The following is a 23,738-nucleotide window of genomic DNA, read 5'->3' on the forward strand; positions in this document are numbered from 1 at the left end:
ATATTGATGTTTCTGTATGAAAAATACTATAATTGCTAATATCTGTCTAAATACTTGGACAAGCAAATTGGTCAACCTGCTGTCCAAGTGGCCCTTCTCTTAAAAAGATTGTACATCCCTACTTTAAACACTTTTAGGTTTTTTAGGTATTTTAGGTGTGAAACTATCTTCCGCAGTCTTAGCACCAAACGTTTTTTTACAGTTTCCCGTACGAATGATTTTGCTTTCAAAAAAGATGTATAAATTCTAATATAAGGTATAGTGTTTTCTAAACTAATTTTTAGGATCTTCGTTAAACACTTCGGAGGTAAATTAATGAGGTCGGAAAATCATTGATAGAAATAGAAATGTTACTTAGTGATTTAGTTTCATCACACTAGTAATGATCTTTGTGCTTCAATTATAACAATTCTAATTTCAAGTTGCAGAATTAGAATTTTTAGATCATTCTAAATGAATAAAAATATCATTTCATCAGATACTGTACATTAAATGGTTATTTTCAAAGAGAGATGACCCATCTTGAGTACTCATGGTACAATAAAACTACGAAGAAACAACACCAACAGAAATCACACTTTTTAAAGCTGGAAGCTAATAGTTTTTAAAAATTGAGTCATCATAAGCAGCAGAAATGAGTTGTATTTTTGAGAATAGATAAGCTTATTTAATTTTGTATAATTCTTATTATTTCAAATGATAATATTCCTCTGCATACTATTTGTTTTTGTAAGTTTATTCCAAAGTAAAATACTTAGAGGGAAAATTCAGGAATATTACAATATATTTTAACAGTAGAATGAAATTTTTTTAGTACATTAATACATTAACAGGCACAATTTTTTTTCATATTAACTCAAAAAGTACATGACATATACATTCAAACTATACCAATTAGTAAAATAATTTTTCATAGAATTAATATAATTTTTTTTTTGTTGGTACGAAAAGAAAGACCTAAATGGACATAAAATAGAAATACTTGACTCAGAGACTTAGTTATTGGTCACAGAAGTATATTTTTATCAATAGAACTATTTAATAAGGCATTAAAACTGAATTCTCAATGTATTTATTTCAAATATCAATTAATTCATCAAACATTGTGAGAAGATTTTAAATTAATTTAAGAAGAGAGTATTGAAAACAGTATAAAATGGTTTTGAACTGTTTTCTGTAAATGAGGTTCGCTTCATTGTGTATAAGTAATACTTATTTAAATCAAGCCTGTACAAAAATTCTATTTCATAGGAAACTGAATCAATTTTAGTGAATTTCTAAAAAATACAAAAACTGGGAGAATTGAACCAGGAGAAGCTGGCAATAAACACTTACATTCATCGAAGTAAAAAGTATGCATATAAATCTTAATCTAAAAGTCATTTCTTTAAACCATTATGCATAATTACTTAAACTATTAACACTCAACATACTACAGCACAGGCCATATTATCACACTGGTAACCTGTTCAGAGATAAAAGAATTATTTTCGCCATCAGTGGGTATTTGATCGCCCAAAAGTTTTTTTTTAAAAAATTTCTTCGACAAATACGGAGAAATTTGGGAATATAGGAGTAAACAGGAGATAGTCGTAAAATACAGGAGTCTTCTTTACAGGTACACATATAAATAATGACCTTAAAACATATTCCTCCAAAATATAAAGGGCTCCCACTTAAAACCAGAAAAAAAATTTCCCTGACTTGTCCAGACATTTCAAGTAAATTTCAATGAAATCCAGACCATGTTTTATCTATAATAGGGGGTGCACAACCAGAGGATTCTGAACGAAATAAAAAATATTAATTCCAATTTTTTTTTCCTTTAAAAAAATTAGGAAATTTTACATTTATATATTCAAGTTGAAACATCTTTCGATGTTTTAACACATTATTACGAATTGTGAGTAAAGATTCGCTAATTTAGATCACGATTTTTGACGTGGTTTATTTGCGCCAGTATTATAGCATGTCAAGTTATTTTTCAATTGTTGTTTTGGCAATTATTGGTACAATTGCTACAAGGTTTTTAAAGTCCCCATATATTTCATATGCTATAGCTATGTCTTAATTTCGAATCCCACATTTAAGTACATCACTTTTTGACACGCTTTATTTACGTTGATTTCATTTTAAATATGAAAGGATTTTGATAGATTTATTTGGTAGTTTTTACTCTGTGATTTAAGAAAATTCTTATATTTTTAATACTAGTCAGAGAGCAGGCAAGTTTTGAATCGTGCATTAAAATATTTACTTTTTACGTGCGCTATTTGCATCGATTTGAACATTAATATAAGAGGTTTTTCGAAAGTGTTTTTTTCTTCTTTTGTGATTTAGAATATCCTGATATTTAAACACAATATTTGCAAATCGCGCAATTCGTTTGCGTTTATTTATTTATTATTTTTTTTTGTAATTTGAAAAGTATTTATGTATCTTATCAAAATCGACACCTTCCTGAAGAGAATTTTAAAAAAAACGAGATGAGTAAATTTACATAAAACACGGTCCCATTTGCAAAAAAATAATTCAAAACATGTGCATATTTTTTTTAGCCCCATGAACACGTGGAAGTTTAACAGCACACACTTAAACTATTCTTTTTGCTGTCATGTGATTTAAAAATCACATATTGCGATTCGAATTTAGGCGTTTTAAAAATAATACGTTATGATTCTTCTTGCAATTTAAAAGTCGCACATCATAATTCGCATTTACGCAATCTTAAAATTGCACATCGCATTTCGTTTTAACAATAACGAGATTTGAAAAATCATCCATCGCGATTAGTATTCACGAGATTTAAAATCACATATCGCGATTCATGTTCAGTCGTTTAAAAAATCATACATTGCGAGTCTTCTCGCAATTTAAAAACCACATATCACTATTCGCGCTATTTGAAAACCATGCATAGCGATTTTTATTTGAGCAATTTAAAAATAAATAACACATCGCTATTTGTATTCACGAGATATAAAAATCAGGAAAGGAAGAACACCGTTTGTGATAGATTCCAAAACTGATGAAGTTATTTACCCTAAGTTTAATACTGCCTACACCAGCTTCTGTCAAAAGGCAGTTTTCCAGAATGAATTTGGCCTGTTAAAAATTACAGAGCAGTTTTCAAACAAAATCATTAAAAATTTTTATTTAATAACTCGAAAAAGCTATCATATGATCAAGTAGATAAAATTATCACAATATTTAAAAACTTTGCAAATTATAGAATAAACATTAAAAATTTTTTAAAACCATTTTCTTCCTACTTAGACCATTTCAGATCATATGCTGGGAAATGATCTCTATATCATTAAATTTTAACTTTAAAAATTTTTATAAAAATAAGTTTCGAAAAGTATTGTAAATTTTAATTGATTTTAAATATATATGTGTAACTGTAAATAGTAAGTGTCGTTTTAAAAAAGCATTGGTCATAAGGAATTGAAAACAGGTATCTTAATAGTTTTTTTTTAATAAGTAAAATAATTCCTTCAAAATTAATGGGTTTTTTTTTCTTCTTTTTCTTCCCTCTCTCAGCCTCTGCTGCTTATAATTAATTTAAAATAAATGTTTTAAAGTTAAAGTATATTCCCGACTAAATGCTAATTCTTTTTAGCTGAAGGGGTTTTGTTTTAATTTTAATCATTTTTAACCCTTATCTTTCTTTAAATCAAAGTATTTAAATTGCATTTTTTTTAATGACAAAATATTTATTTTTTTAAATTTAATTCAGTGGACAAATTTTTTAATGTTAAAATTTATGTTTAAATGGACTTTTGTATTATGTAATATGATAAAAATAAAAATGATTTTTCCAAAATTTTTAATTATTTTAATTTATCTAAAAAACAATTTCTGATAAATTGATTCTGATTCTGTTTCCCCCCCCCCCCCTAAGTAATCAGTTTTGCAGTTTCTCATTTTAAACATTTAAAATTATTCAATTTTATGCAAAGATATTACAAGGTTAACTGACAAAAAGAATTTAGTCTTGAGAACAATGATGTTTATATAACAATTACTACCAACAATTGCTGCCAACACGACTGTCTAAATATTTTGGCCTGCGGCCTTTTATTGGTAAATCTGCTGAGCATGTGGCCCTTCACTCAAAAAAGGTTGTGCACGCCTAATCTATACCATGTAATTTGTCATTAGAAAACAGAGTTTTTAATTTGTAAGGCTTATTGCGTAATAAGACTTTTAGAAGGTCAAAAAAATCTTTAAATGTGCCAGTTTCCCGAAAATAAGAAATTTTTACAACAAATAATTGTAATAGACATTGGAATTATTGAACTTGAATCTCAATCACTGATTACTGTAACTGATAATTCTAAAATTGGTTATTTTTCTGGAATGATACAAGAATTCTCCAGCTTTTTGCCAGAAATTGCAATCTTTCCTGACTATTCCCTGCTTTTTAAAGTTAAAATAAAATTCCCTGAGAATTCCGGGTTTTCCCAGATCCGAGGGAATCTTGATATCATAAATCTGTTTTTAGTAGCGAAGCAGAATATGGATAATGATATGCAGAATTATTCAATATTAATACAAATATTGAAACATTTATTATTTACCATTTAGGAGACCAGTGAAGCATTTGAACAAGGCTTCACTCAATTCTCTCTCTATTAAAAAATCGGAAAGGCTACTGTTTTGGGCGTACAATTTCACATTACATTTTGTTTTGTTGTGCAAAAACTAAACAATTTAGAAACTTGAAATTATACAGGTAAACTTGTAGGAAAAAATACTATGTGGGCCGCTCTACAGACAGCAGGAATACAACTTCAGAGTTGAAACTAGGAATGTTGAAAAGGCCTCGATTGTTTATGCACAGCTTTTTTTTTCTTCATTTTTTTTTTTTTTTTGAAATTCCAATTTGTTGAAAGTTATTGCACTTTTAAGGGCTTTTTTATCTTCTTTTTTTTGCTTTAGATTACATTTTGCTCTGCTGCACAAAACTCTATAATCTACTGTGACAATGTCACTGCCACGGGGGTATTATTTATAAATTTTATCCTAGTTTTTGTTGGTAAGTGTATAAAATTCTTTAAAAGAAAAGATCGATTAATTAAAATAAAATCTAATTTTCTTGATTTAAAAAAAAAAAAAAAAAATTCAGGAAACTCATCCTCATATCTGATATCCTGAGTAGAGACTGATGTCTAGAAGGGATATACAGAACAAAGTTCACAGTTGTTCAGACAAAATTATAAACTATAGGGGAGAGTGGGGTCAATTGTAACAGGGTACGATTGTGACAGAGCAAAAATTTCGAGTGTCCGGTTCTAGATTTGGTTCCTAGGTGGCGCACAAGGTGTATTTAATAAATCTACATGCACACTCCTGCTGGCAACCATTTTTATGTACTTTTGAAAGAGTTACATCACAAAAGATATTTTCACGCGATGTAAGTGCTTTTTTTGGCATTAGAATATTATATTGTAACAAAGTAATTTTGTTTAAACAAAGAAAAATTATTATCCGAATATGTAAGTGGACACCTTAATTAACATTTAAAAAAAAGATTAGTTTTGTTAATAAACTAGCATTGCTTTTAACAAATGAAGCTGAAATGGCGTCTTGGGGACAATTGTAACAATAAGTAAAGGGACAATTGTAACAGCTGAAAATAAATAAACTTACGTTTACAAATCATTACTTAACTCTTTAAGAACCACCAATAGTTTCCTACGTCACTTATATTATGTTGCATGTGCATTATTTTATTTGTCACCTTTCACAGCATAAATTAAAATTTTTAACCCCTTAAAGTTAAAAGTTTAACCCTTTAGGTCTCTGCTCATTATTATTTTTACTCCTAATATATCACTACTATTTTGATCAATAAAAATACGTATATATCACAACTATGATAATATGTATAATTAACTATGTTTTAGTTGAATTTATGAACTGTTACAATTGACCCCGTAAGAGGGGATAATTGTAACAAGTGCATAACTGTCAAAAATTGTTAATAACTAATATAATAACATTTAAAATAATGTATTTACTTTTTTTTCTAGTAGAGGATAGTCTACTTTACTCGTCTGTCAATTAATACTAATAATATATTGGAAGTAAAAAATGTTACAATTGATCCCACTCTCCCCTATCATGATCGGAAATTAAAACGCTGTATCTATATTAGTAATATAAGTTTATAACAATATTGCTAATATATAGATTCTTTGCACAGATTTGGATAAGTGAGTATTAAAAAAATAAAAATCTGTGACTTCGGGAAAACAATGCAAAAAATTTTAAAATTATTTTCTTATTGTCTGTATGAATATTGAATTTATGTGACAAGTTATGCTTTGAATTATGAGGAAACCAGAGACGAAACTTATTCATTTTGCTCGGCAATGCTTTGAAATTGAATGAATACAAGTATCACGATATTTGATTTCTCGAACGTGTGAATACTAATAGGAACATTCACTTTTTAAATCGCACAAAAAACTAGATCATTTTTTTCACAAATTAATAAAAGGGAAAAGTGCCAAAAAATCATTCTCTTATTATATTTATATGCCACAATATATGAAGAAATAGTTCCCTAAATATTCAAAAAGTCACTATTTTTGAAGAAAAAAAAAGTCTTTAGACACTTTTTTTGCTTAAAAGAGCCGCCATAGTCACCTAGGAACAAAATAGGTGGCAAGTATAGTTTGTCTATGGTAATAACTCCCCCATACAAAGTCTGAGGCTATCTGCTGCTATGGAAACAAGAATAGCACATCTGGAACAAGATAGCTTCTCTTCTCTCTAGGGCTAACACAATAGACTGGAGAAAAAAATTCCCCTTCTCCCGCCTACCAGAGCCAAAAACTTGTCTAAACAGTGACCCCCCACCCCTACTTGGGATAGTAATACCACTGTCACCGACACTGGACTAGACGAATTTTCAAGATCAGATAAAAAGATAATACCAAGTTTATCGTCAATGTGGTTGACCAGAGGTGGTTACTGTTAAGACTGAAGAACAAATTCTTTTTCAGCATTCATGGAAAGGTGAGTTAAAATAGGGAGGGAAGTCATGAACAAAACCTAAAAAAAAACAAAAAAAATCATTTTAATCGGGATTTCAACAACTCAATTTAAGATCCGAAAAACAGTTTCTTGAATTTTCAATGTGTTTTCAAAATTATTAATAAAAAATTCTTATATACCACTCCCAGGCAAGGTGTAGAACAGAATGGATTAATCCAGAGTTTAAATCGTCATGCCCAAAATCCTGTTATTAAAATTATGTCACAATTAAAAAAAAAATATTCTGATAAATAAAAAGTTAATTTTTGAATATGAAACGAAATGAAGACAAGTTTTTGTTTTATTTAAAAAGTTTATTATTATTTTTAACATTGCATAATTTATCCTTATACAAAAACATAATTTATCTGTATTAAAAGCATATTTATTCATATTCAAAGGATAAGGTATTCAATTTTGTTGTTCAATGAATTGTGGAGCTTCAAAACTTAAATATTTTTCAGATTATATTATTTTTCTTTCATAAGTTAAAGCATACTGTATAAAAAACATTAAATATTTATTAATATGTGTAACTATTATGTGTACAATGGTTACACCTATAGAATTTTTACCAAAGTTTTGGGACACTTTAAGAGTTTAAGACAGTAAAACCAATGTATTCTGTCCAAAATCTTAATCCTGTTGTTCTCAGGGTGTGAAAATATGAGACAAAATTGTGGCAGAGACTTAGATTAAATATGCAAACATGAAGCTACAGACGGATACATCCGAGCAATACAAAAATCTAGATAGGTCTCCAAAAAATTGAAACTTTAAATACGTAGTAGATCAAAGAATCCTACTCAATTAAAGATCTTTTTACTTTTTTTAAGTCATAGTTAAATATTTATGTCATTCACTACTACATCAGATGAAGAAATGTAACGACAATTTAGCTGCTTTAATGAAAGACAGTTAAATTTTTAAGTTTTTCAAATGTGACATGGTCAGGGATGAGATTAGCCAAAACGCAAAAAAGCTGAATTTCCACGATAGTAAATTTTACGCAAGCGCAACCCTTTAATAATAAATTCCAGACAGTTTAAGGTAATAAATAATGTCTTGACATTCAATTGTGTACTAATCTATTATTATAAAACGATTACATTGATACTTAACATTTAGTGAAAATAAAATTACCAATTGAAAAAATAAAGCTGGAAATTAAATTTTTCCTCAGTTCACGTAAGAGACAATATCTACTTGAAAAACTACCTGGTTTTGCAAATTAAAAATACTGAGGATATAAATTAATATTTCATTTCTTTTAATAAATACTGTTATGTGATTTATAGCAAATATATCAGTAATATTACTTTTTAAATTATATTGGAAAAAAAAAACTTTAACAATGGACTGAATCATTATGTTCATATTATAGTGTGATCTAACTACAGCCCTCTGAAACATATCAATAACAGTGAAGTAGAAATATATAGTAACTCCTTAACATACAAAAATTGCTATTTTAGTTTGAAAAATTACATGACAATCAGCAACTGTTTAGATAATTGTTTTTTATTTGATAAGAATTTTGCATTTTATAGCATAAATAACAGCAATTATAAATAAAATTTTGATTAATTAACTCTTTTTCTCCCAAATTTTTTTTTAATTAAATCCCTTTTTAAGTGATTGCTTTTTTTTGCTTTATCTCTTATGTTTGCTATATTTAGTCGTTAGTCCATCTTCATCTTGTGACAAATCCTATTTTTTCTTCTTTGCAAGCACAGAATAAGTTTTGAATATATTCCCTTCCAGTTTCTCTGATGTTGTAACACTTACATATACTAATAATCGTCGTTAGAAAAACAGTCACCTTTATAGTAACTAATTTTAAAAAAATTTACTTCTTACAAGAATCGCGATAGTTGATCTTAAAATTGCGTGAATATGAATAACAATTATGGATTTTGAAATCACATGAATATGAAACTAGATATACGATTTTGAAAATGAGAAAATACAAACTGGGATATAGAAATTTTAAAATGCGTAAATACAAATCACGATTCATAATTTTTAGATAGCGTAAATACGAATCATGATGCGTAATTTTTAGATTGCATAAATAAGAGTTATGAATTTTTAGAGTGCGTGAATGCGAATCCCAATGCCTTATTTTAAAATAACGTATAAATACGAAAATCAATGTTTGATATTATAAACCGCATGAGCAAATCAACACATTGAATTTTAAACTTGCGTGAACACGAATCGCTACATAAGTTTTTAAAAAAACGTAAATACGAATCACAATATCGGATTTTTAAATCTCGTAAATAAGAATCGCAACGTACAATATTCAAATTGCTTGAATAAGAATCGCAACACGCAAATATGAAAAGCTATGTTTGATATTAAAATCGTGTGAATAAGAATCAAAATATTAGCAGATTCCTGGCTTGGGACCTTTAAAAGGCTTGTCAGAAGCAGCGTCATTTGAACTATGAAAATCGGATCTATCTGTAGGGCGGGTAAAAAATTCGGAAAATCTTATCAGCTGCGTGTAAAAGGGGTGAAAATAGGTAAAAATGAGAAAGGATTGGTAGCTACGTAGTTTGAATTTTCTGCTTCTCTTTGAAAATCGGTGAATTTTCTAAAAAAGTGGAATACTTATAAAAAAAAATGAAATTTTTAGAAAATCTGAATTTTTGATTAAAAAAAAAAAAAAGCTGAAATTTATGAGATAAAAATGAAAAAAGCGGAAATCCGCTAAAAAGCGGAAAAATCTCATCCCTGCATGGTTACAAAAATGACGCTCTGAGTGTTTTTTTGTTTTTTTTAAACGAAAATAACACTATGTCGAAATAAATATTACTCAATCTTGGAAATTAAACTAAAGGAAAATGCTATTTGAAAAAGTAATCGCTTTTTGAAGTAGCAAAATAATAAAAATTAAGAAGCGTATAATTATACAGATTATTACAATTGCTAATAAAGTATAACAATTTTGGTTAATTTGCGAGTCATTAAATGAAACATTAGTGATTATAAAATAGCATTAATTGCTCTATAAGTTACGAAATCAGACATAAAAGTATCCTTTTTTTTGTTGAATTTCTAAAACTCACATTTTGGATTAGCAATAATCTGGGAAATATAAATTCAATAGTTTAAGCAGGAAAGCTAAAAAAAAGTGTGAACCCCTTAATTCATTAACGCCCAAATTTTCTCTACTTAATATATTTTAATGAATCTTTCAAATCTTATTTATTTTGTCTGAATAAGAGTTTAAAACTTAAAATTTAAGCATAATTTGAATTAATTTTAAAATTATTGCATTGAGCTCTCGAAGAAAATTACAAAAATTTAAAAAAACACCTAAAAGGAGAAAAAAGTTCGTAAAATAACGGATGTATTGTTTAAAATATGTCTGATATTTCCTAGCAAATGAAATAAAATTCATAGCAAATCAAATAATTCAAAGCAAATCAGATAATTCAGATGTATTTAGTTTATTCCAAAAATAATTGACCTTAAATTAAAAATATTAACTTCCTGGCTTTTTCATTTTCCAGTTTATTTTTCATCTGAGTATACTAGGACAGTCACCAAAATTAAAAAAAGCAAGCCTCTCACAGAGACATAAGTAAGCTTTTCTTCTGTTATCTGTTCAATATTAGATGGCTAAATATATGGCTCATCATTAATTTGGAAGTATTTGAGATGCAACAACATCCTCAAGAATATTCATAGAAAAGATCGGTATAATTAATGTTATTGTGATGTCATAATTAATGTCATGAAATTACTAAAATATTTCTTGTGAACTTCGCTAAAAAATTTTTCTCCTTTTAACTCTGAAATGTAAACTAATTATAATAAAAGGCTAAGAAATAGAAGTTCTATCACTTTTTCTTTTTTATTTGTAGTGACAAGTAGTTCTGGTTTGATAACAACAAATGAAAAGGAACAATTCCGGCACTGCTGAAATAGAACACACGAAGAGAAAGATATTTTGTTGCCGTTGAACATAAAAAATTTGAAAATGGTTTCTCCTATCTTCCAAAAATATATAAACTTATAAATACAGATTTTATATAAATGATAAATAGGTTTAAGAAGCATTAAATTTTACTCAAAAATGATAACTAGCATATTAGATAAAAAAAAAATTTTATTTAAATCAGTGACATTTAAAAAAAAAATCCAAGTGGTTTAAATTATGATTTTTCCTCTTTCAATACCTGTTCATGTTAAATAATTCCTTGTTAACAATGCTTGATATTTCCGATCTATACTGAAATAAATACAATAATGTTATCTTTTTAACATATTAATAACTGGCACAATCATATATTTTAAATAGGCGCTAAGAAAAGATGTTGGTGCATGCAAAAGTCTAATTCAGACATGTATTCTTTAATCCAACATGCTAAGCAGGACATGTATTATAAAAAAATGTTGAAATTTTTTAAGCACTGGGAGATTCTGAATAACACACAAAAATAATGGGTTAGCGTTATTTTTAAAAAAATATCTATATATGTATGCATATAGACAAATTTATTAAAGAAAATTATTTAGAGTCAGATAATAATAAGAAGAACAAACAGGTATGAAAGTTACAACAATAAATTTAACATGTTAAGCAACATACCGAGCTGGTTCCAAGAATTCTTTAGCAGTTACACCATCTCTGTGCTTTAACTTGATCAATGCCAATTCAGTCATAATGAAAGGTATCAAATACACATCATCTTTAACTCACTTTTCAAACTTACAAAAACAAGTGCTGCCTAATTCTACAGACTGTGAAACATCTTTACTCTATTGCCATGTAATATCTGCAAAATAAAGTTTCAGGGATTGTTAAGCTACTTAATTTTATTTTAATAATTACAAAGATGATAAATATGTACATTGCACAAAAAAATAAATGGACTACCTTGAATAACTTTTTATCTAATGATTAGTTCAAGAACATAGACTTAAGGGTTTGGGGGGTGACATCAGACACAAAAACGAACTGTCTCTGAATAAACTTTTTGAAAGATTTGAATTTCGGATACTTAAAATATAGGAGTGGCAGCAGCCTAGGAAATATGGTCTCAATAGTTTAGATCCCTTAAGTGTTAATTTTACTTTAGCGTATTTCGCCATATATTGAAAAAAATTTAAGCATATTGAAGAATTTTACTTATAATTAATTATTAACTTAATTTTGCCAAAAATAATTCCATGCAAAAATTAGTTTTAGTGACTACTTACTATTTTTTATTATTTTATTTAGTAGTAAAAAAATTTGAATTGCATGGTATACAATTTTAACATTATTTTGAAGACTGTATTTTTGCCTGGAAAAATAAAAAGTTTGAGCAAAATCGGTCAAATAATTTCTAGAGAAATTAAATTTAAAAAATACATCTTTTACAAAATTTGATTTTTCAGAAACTATTTAAACGATTTCGCTAAAATTTTGCATTTAGAAATTTACAACTGCATTCTTTAAAAATGATCTAAAAACTTAAATACCTTACAATCCAATACTTTTTGGATTATTACTATTAAACAAAAGTAATATATGTATACTAAAAGTTTTATTTTGCATGGAACCTTCATGAAAAAAAAATTTATAATTATAAGTAAAAACTTTTTAATTTGCTTAAAAAGTTCTCAGACTGATGGTGAAATAGGCAAAAGGTAAAATTAACATTAAGGAGTTCAAACTGAGGAAGGGTCTCTTGACCAGCCTATAGAGACTATATTTTCCAGAATACCGTTAGATCCTATATTCTGGGGATCTGAAATTCGAAACCATCATCAAAAAAACTATGTTTATACAGAGAAAATACATTTATGTGTGTGACTTAAAATATTGTCTGCATTAATTAATCAGCATATTTTAGGCCACCCCCTTGAACCATTAGGATTGAGTCCCAAAAGGTGAAGATCCGATCATTAAATCAAAATCTATTGAGTGGTCCTTTTTACTTTGTGCACTATACATAAGGTATAAAAGATCAAAAGTCATTTGACAATTAGTGTTAAACTCACAAAGCAAAAGCACAAAAAAAAAAATTAGATTTTTATTAAGCCCAACCAAAATCTTTTTTCAATAAACAAACTAGAGGCTGAGACTATCTCATCTCTATTTCCAATATATGAATTTTAACCAATAGAATATAATTATGAGAGTGATATGAAGTTTTGTTTTGCACTGACAAACACTTTTGATTCCAAGTGTTTCAATTGAACTATATACAGCGCCTACTTTAGATTTCATACAGAAGGTAAGTAAATACAATATGAAATTTAATGACCAATATTATAATATGGGATTTATATATAGTATTATTATTTGATTTATTTTTTGGTTTCTAATGTACAGTACACATAAGATTTAGACATTTCTTCTTTTACAAAATTAAAACAACGGTTTGCTTATCTCCATATAATATTTCTATTTTGTGTGTATTAGTACACCTGAATTTCTATCTTAAATCTCTATCTTTGAAATGCAAAAATTAATAAATAAAGTAAAATTAAATAATTTTTAAATATCATTTTTTTGTACAATTCTAAAAGAAAATTTAAAAAAAAAACACTATTTCAAGAGAACTTTAATGTTTCCTCAGCTGGAACTGCTATTAAATCCTTCCTTACTCATACCCCACAAAGGCTTCTTCCTTTTGCTGACTGATGGAAAAATTCTTAGTTTCCAATGTCAAAATAGAGCAAAGCATGGGAAGAAGAGGAGATGGAACAAGGTTTCTCATGAAGGCTCACTTTTGAAGGTTGGAATCAGCTCAAGAAAACCGAAGCCAGATATAAATATGATTACTTGGAGCCTGGGATATATGTCAGATGAAGGTTTAAAAAGAAATTAGTATCAAATTTCTTCATCTATTCTTTTTGCATTGTAAATATTTTAATTTTTAAAGTTCAAATAAATATCAATGTGCAAATAAGTTTATATAATTATTTCTATGTCATTGTTCTAAGAACAATTTATGGAGTTATTCTAAAAACATTCTCAACAATTGTTATTCTAAAAACAATTTATGGAGTTATTAATGTACCCTTCCTATAAATGGAGAACCCTTGTAAGCAGACAATTTTTTCCCTTTGGGCAATTTTGTCCCAAGAGTGTCCACTTAACCAAGGTTTCCTTATATATCATAAATTAACTATACCTTGAAAAATTGAACAATTGCCAGAAGACAAGTTAACTCCTGAACCAAACATAGGTACAAATATGCCTTCATAGAAGACATTTTAAATGAAATTTGTGTTATATAGAAAGGAATCCACAAAAAACTCTTAAGCTTAGCTCGAGGGCAACTCTAATTCATAATTTGTCTATCACTGAAAATATTTTAAACCAGTAATGTGAACAGCTTTGAACCAGTCTTTACCGGGACTAGGATTTGCCAATGGTTTTCCTCTCATTGTCATTTTCTTATTTTTTGTCACTTTACAATATTTAATATTTTTGAGTTTACTAAAAAATTACTGCATGCCAAAAACTTTTTACAATATAAAGTAAAAGTGGTTATTTTTAATAAAAAAAAGAATTTAGAGGAATATAATTTTATATAAATTAATTTATATAAAATTAAGATTGAGACAAGGTACTGACTACTTAGTTTTTTTAGCTGGATTACTAAGGAATGATTTGCTTTTGTTTTGAGAAGTAATAATTTTTACCATTCAACAGAGATTATTTTCTGCAAGTGTCTGAAATTAAGAAATAATAAATTTCTTTAAATGTTTCATACAATTTTTATAAATTAAAAGCAACTTTATCAAAGAAAAAGTGTTAATATTAAAAAAATTCCAAAATTTCAAATATTGCCTGGTATACAGTTTTTTTTTTTATAGGATAAAATCAAAAATTAAAATGAAATTAATTTTTAATAATAATGGAAAATGTAGAATAAAATAATTTTTGAAAAAAAGGATACTTATTATTTTTATTTTACAAAAAGTAAACATTTTCAAAGCGTGTAGCTAAAAAAAAAAAATTTAGAAAATAAAATTTGTAACAATTAGATAGAATAGGTATTATTTTCATTTTAAACCAACATACTAGTTTTAGCTCATAAAATTAATTAATAACTAAATTAATTAGTTTTGAAACTCACTAATTTCCATTTCACACATTTATTAAGTTTATCTTAATCTCATATTATCCAAGATGGTAAAAATTAATACTGTGGTAGATTTATAGCTTAGTTTATTTTCAATTAGTATGTCTTCTGTTTTAAATCACTAGAGAAATGGAAAAAATTAGAAATTTTCTCCCCTGCACAAAACTCCTCAGTGATCCAGTAGTTGAAAACAAGAATTTCATTTTTTTCCTATCAAATATTTAAAGATGAATTTTAAATTTTTATATCCCTGTCAGCCTATTGTTTCTGAATTTCTTATTTGCCTCTGTGGATAAATTTATCCTTAATAAACAAAATCAACATATTTTAATAGAGCACACCTTGAAGTTACAGTTTCCAGTACAAGGACAGAAATATGGTATGTCTGCTTTTCAAGAGAATAGTTAGTCAATTAGTAGATTAATTTTCTTGTTATGACAGGAATTCTGCAGAGTGATTATCTTGAAATATCTAATTTTATTTATCAAAAATCCATTAGAAATGTTAGAATTATTATATCAAATAATTATGTTCTTACTCTCCCTTTAAAGTCATTAATTTTGAATGAAATAAGCAATAGGAAAATACATTTTGACATACAAATTAAATTACATATAATTTGGAAACTCATATTAACTTAACTCTTAAAGAAAACACAAAGGTTTTAAAGAATTTAAAATTAAAAGAAAGCATCTTCAATTAATAAAATTAAGAAATTTTGCACAGATTAAAATAAAATATATGAGTAGTACGCACTTGACTTTTACTGCCAGTCGAACATGATGAATATCTCCTTCAATTTTTAAAACGTCTTTAAACTGTAAAAGAAAAAATTATTTTAATTATTTAAAGGTTTCACAAATTTTGGGGGAATATTTCTTCCTTAATACTATTTCTTTTGCTAGTTACATGAAAAAAACTTTCGAACGCAAAGAAGACTACAGATTAAATCTTAAATAATTAATAAATGAATTAATTAAATAAAAAGTTTACTTTAATTTGAATATGATTTTAAACCAATCAGTTGGAAACAAAAGTTTCGAAAGAGTTCTATTTGTTATTATCGAAAAATGTACTTTACATTCTGGCACTGAAAAAATTTGCTATTTTTAACTCTGTCTTCTGCGTGAAAATTCAATCATTAGATCAAAAGTTATTAATGCATTAGCTTTGTGCATTCGTTAGAAACCTGAGAAATACATTAACAAAAAATTGCTTATTTAAAAGAAATGCCAGATTCAGCTGCAATCATGACAAAGTCAAAATCTACGCTGTTAAAAATTTGGAGAACTTTACAGATTTGGTTATTAATCTCTGGAACTTAATGAACTGATAAATTTTAATGAAATTCGTTTTGGATAAGATGATATAATACAGTCAAACCCCGCTATAGTGAACACGGTTTATAGTGAACTCCCGGATATAGTGAACGAAATATTCGGCTCCGTGCCCTGCTATACCCGTTTTTTGTGGATATAGTGAACCAAAAAAGTGATTAAGTTGGATAAAATGAACTTTATCTGTCTACGACTGATTTTTTTCTTCATTTTTTGTAATAATTTTAAAATTTCTACTTCAAAATAAATACATATACCGATTTTTAAAGTCATCTGTAGAGAGGAAGGTAGCAGTAAGCATTTTTTTCTTGTTTGCTTCTTTTATCTTACTTTCCCATCCCTAAACAAATCAAGTAGATGTTTCCTACCCAGGCAGATGATGCACCTGTAAGGTGTCAGTGGGATCAATATGCATTTTCTGTCAGAGGGAAAGAGTAATTATTCATTATTGGTCAAAGGGTTGGACACTAATATGTGTTGATAAGACCCTCATTTCAACTCCATTTTGCTCTCAGTTCAGTTAAAAAAAGCCTGCAAACAAGTGTCTCAAATTTAACTATGGCGAACAGTAAACGTAAAATGTTCTTCATTGATTATAAAATGGGCATAATCAGGAAAATTGAAAATGGATGTAATCAAGCTGATATTTGCAGGGAATATAAACTATCCAAATCTACACTTTGTAACATATGGAAAAATAGGCAATTAACAATTTCTGCTCATGAAAAGGAATTAAATGGCAGAAAAAAGTTGAGAAAAGCAGATCCCAAGGATGCTGAAGAAGCATTACTAAAGTGGTTCAGCATTCAAAGAAGCCGCAATCTTCCAGTATCTGGACAAATGTCGAGGAATTTGCTGAGCGATTTTATTAGACTGCTTTAATGTGCTCGAATGGCCAATTCCAAGATCTGAGTGGCCAATTCATCTGGCGAATATCTTCAATTTCGAGAAAATTGTGAGAGCAAACAGCTCTAAGTGAGTGTCTATTGTTGATCAAAGCAATCATAGAGCTTTTAGATTTTACTCATATGCTGCACACTAGCTAATTTGCCGCTCTAAAGAACATAGAAAGATTTATAATTACTTAGTATAATGCCTGCCAAGATTATCAAACTTCCTCTGCTATAGCAGTTGAATTTTTTTAGTTGGTAGGTAGATAGTGAGTGCCTGGTTTGTATAATTCATAATTATATAAGAAAAGAACCAGGAATTTGATGCCTTAAAGTTCAATGTTAACCTTTACAGAATGTAATCGGGTGGCGATTTCATTTTAATGGGACTTGGGCAGCCATCAAGCTTACCTAGTTTAAACTTTAAAAAGAGGGGATATTTGTTGAATCAAATTTCCAGCCAGATATCAACTTAATAGTGTATTAAAATCTGGTCTGTCATAATGGAGATAGGCTACCAAATATGAAAATTCTCTTATTTTTGAAAACACAAGTGTATTTATCTTAAAATTTAAAGAAATGATTAAAGCAATTAACCTTTTAAAATTGACTAAAATGTAAACAAATATCATTTATCTAGCTTGAAAAATTTAGTTAAAAAGAAATTATTCAATGCCTCAAATCATAGTAAATCTATATTTTCAAGTAAACCTGTGATTCTTTTTGCAACTTTAGTGTTCTTTCCTTTGCTTTAAAAACTAATGAAATGGTACAAAAAAATTACAAAAACAAATTATAATGAGAGCACTACATGAATTTAAAATGAATGTTTCAAAGACATCATGCAAAGAGAAAAACTTACCCCACAAGTAATTTCAGATTTCAAAATAAGAATATCTAAGGTTTCTAAATTAAATTTAATCTTCCTAATTGTTTAAGATTTTAGAATCTAACAAATAGAAAGCTAAAAATATAAACAAAGAATTCCAATTGAAAGAATAAACTCTAAATGGTGGTAAATTTATGGAAAGATATATTAAAGAGACAAGAATTTTTTTAATTAAAAGAAAAAATTTTTCTTAACAACAAAAGTAATAAAAAAATTTTAAGCATTTAAAAACATATTTAATAACAAATATTTTTTTTAATTGTGTTTTACCAAAAGATTATAGAGATGTTTATGTTAAAAGATAATGGTAAGATCATATTGCATTTATAATTAGATGAGGTTTATTTCTTAGTATGATTAGTTTTCAAATTAAATAGTTGTTTAGCAAAATAGCTGTAATGTTAATCAGGACTTTTTTTTATTCTTATTTATTATTAACTCAAATAAGAATTTAAAAATTCAGAAAGAAATAAGGTCAAGTATTTATTCTGCAACTTTGTAATAAATCTTTAGAATAATAGAAAAAGTGGGTTGGTAGATATATGAGCATTGATGAAACATATTATGTTGAAAAAATTTCATAGTACTTAGGTTCCTCCTTACGAAACTGTTGAATGTATTTAAAATTTGGTTACTTTTAATTTATCAAGAATTTATGGATTTTTATCTTTAGTGTACTAATATCTGTACTAATAATAATGTGCTCTAAGATTCATTTTTCTCAAAATTTCGTTTTGATATTTTCCTCCTTTATTAATTTGTTCCTTGAATTTTTTTCTTCTCTTACATACGATGATAAAGGTCACTATTCATTGCAATAATAGATTTGTTACAAAATGTTTTGTATTCGTTTAATTGCATCAAAATGAAAGGATATGATATTAGAAGCAATTTCGTTTTAGCACTGACAATAAACAATATTTTAACAATATTTATATTATCAGAATTGTGTTTATTACTTTAAATTTAAATTATTTGGCTGAAATTTGAGACAAGTACCAAAATTTTTATTCGCATTATGTTTAAAATAATATAACAGTAAAATAATGATCATAGCAAAAAAATTATTTGATTGACTTAATGTTTAAATTTTAACTGAAAAACATCTACATTATGGTAAACGAAAAAAAATTACATCACTGTAGAAAAGAATCTTGTATAAAGTTTCATCTGAAAGGTCCTGTATAGTCTTTGTAAAAACAAGATTTGTAAATGCTTAATATCTTTTTCTATTGCTTATTCATCAATATCCGAAATTTAACTTTAGCATCTCTTCAATTTTTGTATTTTCTTCTTTTAAAATGTCCCATTAAAATGTTTACATATTACACCTTTTATTGTAAACCTATTTACAATGTAACAATGTAATGTGTGTCTTTTTTATTGTAAACCTTTTTTTCCATTCTAATTTCGGAATTTAAAAAAATTCGCCAATGACTGGCTTGATTCAACTAGAATTTTAAATTGACAAAATAAAATAAAAAATAATAATAAAAATTCTGAAATCACAGAAGTTTAAAAGATAATTTACTCCAGAAATGATGCTTTTTCTTTAATTTTTTGAAAGAACACCATAATTTTTAAAGAACATGATTAAAACATTTTATATTTTAATAAAACATGACTGTGAGTGGAATTTTTTTTTACAAATTCAGATATTCAGAACACCATGAAATGTGGGGGAGGGGAACGGACTACACATCAACAGTTAGAGGCCATAGGTTGTGCAACCCTAAGTCAGAACATCATATTCTAAATAAGTTACTGTCAGCACCTTCATTCTTTAAAAGAAAGAAATGCCAACAAATAATAGACTTGATTTGAAAAAACAGATTCTAAAGCAAAAATGTATAAAGGTTTGAAGATATACTAATATCCTACTAAAAGTAGAATGCTTTCTTCTACTCTTAAAATATTTTGTGAACTGAGAATCAATAACACGGATTTGCAAATTTAACAACTAAGACCAACAGCTTGACATAAATTTAAATTTATAATAAAACAGAAACTTTTTTGTGATGCATATTTTTTTAATAAAATAAGGAATGTTTTATTATTATTAAAAGTTTTGAGTTAGAGGTTCTAGAATGATGCCAGTGAACATTACCTAAACAAATCAAACCATAACCATAAACAGAAAATATGAAAGAATATTTAGAAGAAACAAAAAAAACAAAAAACTTTGATTGATGAACTTTTGACTTTTCGGAACTTATGACTTAAATATCTCTTAAAAAAATTAAAAGTTAAATCGAAAGAAAAACTTTCTGAAAATAAAACCCTGAAATGAAATATAAATATTCACTTATTGTTCTGAACAAATAATTCTTTTATTAATATAGTGATAATCAAATATTGTTCTCATTAAGTTTTAAGAACTACAAAAATACCGTTTGAAAAATAATTTTATCCATTAAGAAAAAAAGTTGAACAAATTCATAATAGCAACCATGTTATGTCATACCTACTTACAAAATATATGACTGTAGAAGAAGCAAAATATTTGCATACCAGTAAAACAGTATCCTTCTTTTTAATTAGTAATTTATGAACATGGGTGCAATGTAATATATTTATTATATTGGTACTTTTAGATTGTAAAAATAAATCAATGCTTTAAGCCTTTGGTGTGCTTTTAAATGTTTTATTCTAATGTAGCTAGTATCAATATGTTTTTCAAACATTCAATATCATTCTTTTAACAGAAATAGTCAAAAGAGTTTGTAATTACTTAAGACAAAAAAACTCTTTCATCTACTTTCCAATGCTCATGAACCACAAATAAGATTATATTTCAAAATCCTAAAACAATAATTCAACACTAATGGTTAAGAAAAGATAGTGAATCAAATGCAACTAACAATTTAAATTGTGGTAAAACCATGTTACTCACAATTCTGTTTATAAATTATGATATAAATTAATAGTTATTTTTTAAAAAAAAAAAGAAAGAAACAAAGTGTTTTTACCCCACTCTTTATTTTAAAAAAAAGTAGAGCTTTTGCTTGGTATATTTTTATGTTTATCTTATTAGAATTGGTAAAAATAAATGTAAATTTAGTACGAAGGAAATGATACCAACTTCATTTTAAGTAAAAGAAATGGATATAAAATAACAGCAACAGAACTGAAACTCATAACTTAAACGACTGTATATAATACCTGTGGTAAATACTAAAAGCTGAATATGTTAGTTAAGCAAAATGGCAATACTGCTTTTTGTTAGCAAACATTTTCCTTAAGAAACTTGTTTTACTTTATTAATAAGTTTAAAGATGCAAACACTTCATTCTCATAAACATATCTATCATCATAAACTATTTATTTTATAGTTTCAAAACAACTATCTTCATTCAGAAACAATAAAAGACTTACAAAATATAAAGAAATTACGAACAACCTTCCTAAATTACAGAAGTTTGAATTATGTTTGTAAATAACATTTTTGGTAGGAAAAAAAAATGTATAACTTTTTTTTACATAATTCCATTAACAATTAGAGAGAAGTCAATTTAACTAGTTACTTTCATAGATAAATTGTTTTACAAAACCTTAAATTAAATGATTTTAAAATTGATTGGAGGATTTAAAAATTATTACCCATTTAAAATAGAAATTCTGTTATTTGCAAATAACTCAAGAGCATCAATTTACATATTTTATTTTTCATTCCATAGCAATATGAGAAAAATTTAACGGCTTTTTGCCTTCCTGCGGAATAATTTAAGTGTAATACTGAAACCTTATATTTTAAATACATTGTATCAGATTAAACTTTTCCTAAAAACTCTCGATTGGTGTATTCTCCCTACAAGCCTGTTGATACAATTTCTTTAATCATTCTGCGGTATATCTCACCCTCTTAACCTTGAACAAAAGGCATTAAATATTTATTTAAAAAAATTAAACACACAACCACAAAAACAGCAATATTACAAAATGATAATTTACTTTTAAAAGAAATAAAAGAAACCAAAAACAAGAAAGAAACAAAAACCTCAAACACCAATCTAGGATTTTATTTGAAAGCCAGGCCTTAAGATAAATGCACATTTCTTTAAGGAACAATTTCAAATAAATTTAAAAACTTTCCAATAATCCTATTAGAAATGTAAGAATTAAAAATTCAATCACATAATCAATGCAATTCCACAACAATTAATTTTTTTTCTATGTTCAATTTCCAAACAGGAAAAAAGAAAGTTGCAAGTAAAAATGGCCCAAGGGAATAAATTTCAGAACAAAACAAGTTTACTGAAAAATACCACCATTTCACTTCATTGTATTGGTGGCTTTTTCGAGCAAAGACTGAAAAAAATAGAAAGTGAAATAAAAGGGTTTATTTTAATTGCTAGCACCTGATCAGGCCTTAGATTATTCTGACATCAACAGTTTCTTCAAGTAAAAGTGGGACTGGCTCAACTCTTCCTTAATTATTCAGCTATAACATGCTTATTAATAAATAAAGAAGAACCCAAAATATTTACAGCAATTGTAACAATTAGAAAAGGAAAAATCTTAGTTTCAAAATAATAAGTATCCATCTAATTCAAGACTGAAAATTTTGACTGAAAAAATTAACATAGCAATGAAACCACAAACTAAAAGGATCAATTCATGAATAAAAATATGATTCACAAATTTTCTCATTTTAATGAATAATGATAAAATACGGTCATTATGCAAGCAATGCAATTTTAATCAATATTACTTTTTTGAATATAGAGCATCTTCTTCAGATATTTTCACAAACTCATTCTTAGGAGTTTCATATCTTTTTCTTCTGTTGCATCAGCTAAAACAAAATAAACGAATGTTTCAATTTCAGCAAAACTAAGGCCTAATTAAACTTTGACTGTATTATTAAGCAACTTATTTAAAACAAAAGGTCCTTAAAATTAGATTACTAGGATAATAAAAGAACTAATAAAAATTTAATTCACAGTAATTAAAGATAATAGCATTAACAATAACTACACTAGTCAGTGAAAGTAATTTGAAGAGCACATTTATGAAGGACATAAGAGGAAAACAGTAAATTTCAAACTAATTTACTTTCAATAAATATTTTAGTTAAGATATATAAGATATATTTATTTCCCGTTGTGATATAAAGCATTATCATAATTAATGGGTAATGAATAAAAATGTAAAGGTAACATAAGATGTAAAAGTAACTTTCTAATCTGGGAAATATTAACAAATGAAACAGGGTCTGATTTTTGAGGTCAAAAACATGTTAAAAAGCATTATAAACTGTCAAAAACCTGTGGCAAGTTCTTTTTTGTCATTGGGTAAATTTTATTAGATATTAAATCATGCACAATACTTTTATTATATACATGATGATTTACAATATATATCAGTTATAAAAAAATAGTCAAAATTATTAAAATAATTGTTTTTTCTAAAAACATGGTACTCTTAATACTTTAAAATCAACATTAATCAATAAGTGTACAGTGAAAATATTTGA

At 26.9% G+C, this 23,738-nt stretch overlaps 1 protein-coding gene across 15 annotated transcripts in view; it reads right to left on the minus strand.

Moving 5' to 3' along the window:
* LOC147816136 (disheveled-associated activator of morphogenesis 2-like) overlaps positions 1-23,738 on the minus strand; it is a 70,496-nt gene that overhangs the window by 38,779 nt on the left and 7,979 nt on the right. For 10 of the 15 annotated variants that reach the window (XR_015431780.1, XR_015431779.1, XM_087158251.1 and 7 more), the window contains 4 exons: positions 22,974-23,057; positions 15,903-15,964; positions 11,654-11,840; positions 6,948-7,065 (listed from right to left, as the gene is read on the minus strand). Coding sequence is in view for 7 of the 15 variants with exons in the window: in XM_087158245.1 (XP_087014371.1) it covers positions 6,948-7,019 (72 nt within the window). In the remaining 8 variants the exon portion in view is untranslated. Of the gene's footprint in view, positions 1-6,947; positions 7,066-11,653; positions 11,841-15,902; positions 15,965-18,989; positions 23,058-23,738 lie in introns of those variants that run through there. The other 5 variants (XM_087158246.1, XM_087158241.1, XM_087158242.1 and 2 more) reach the window with 4 other exon arrangements.

Source organism: Parasteatoda tepidariorum, chromosome 2 (assembly GCF_982258835.1).
Source record: "Parasteatoda tepidariorum strain Cologne lab strain chromosome 2, Ptep-v5.0, whole genome shotgun sequence".
In the NCBI taxonomy this organism is placed as follows: domain Eukaryota; kingdom Metazoa; phylum Arthropoda; class Arachnida; order Araneae; family Theridiidae; genus Parasteatoda; species Parasteatoda tepidariorum.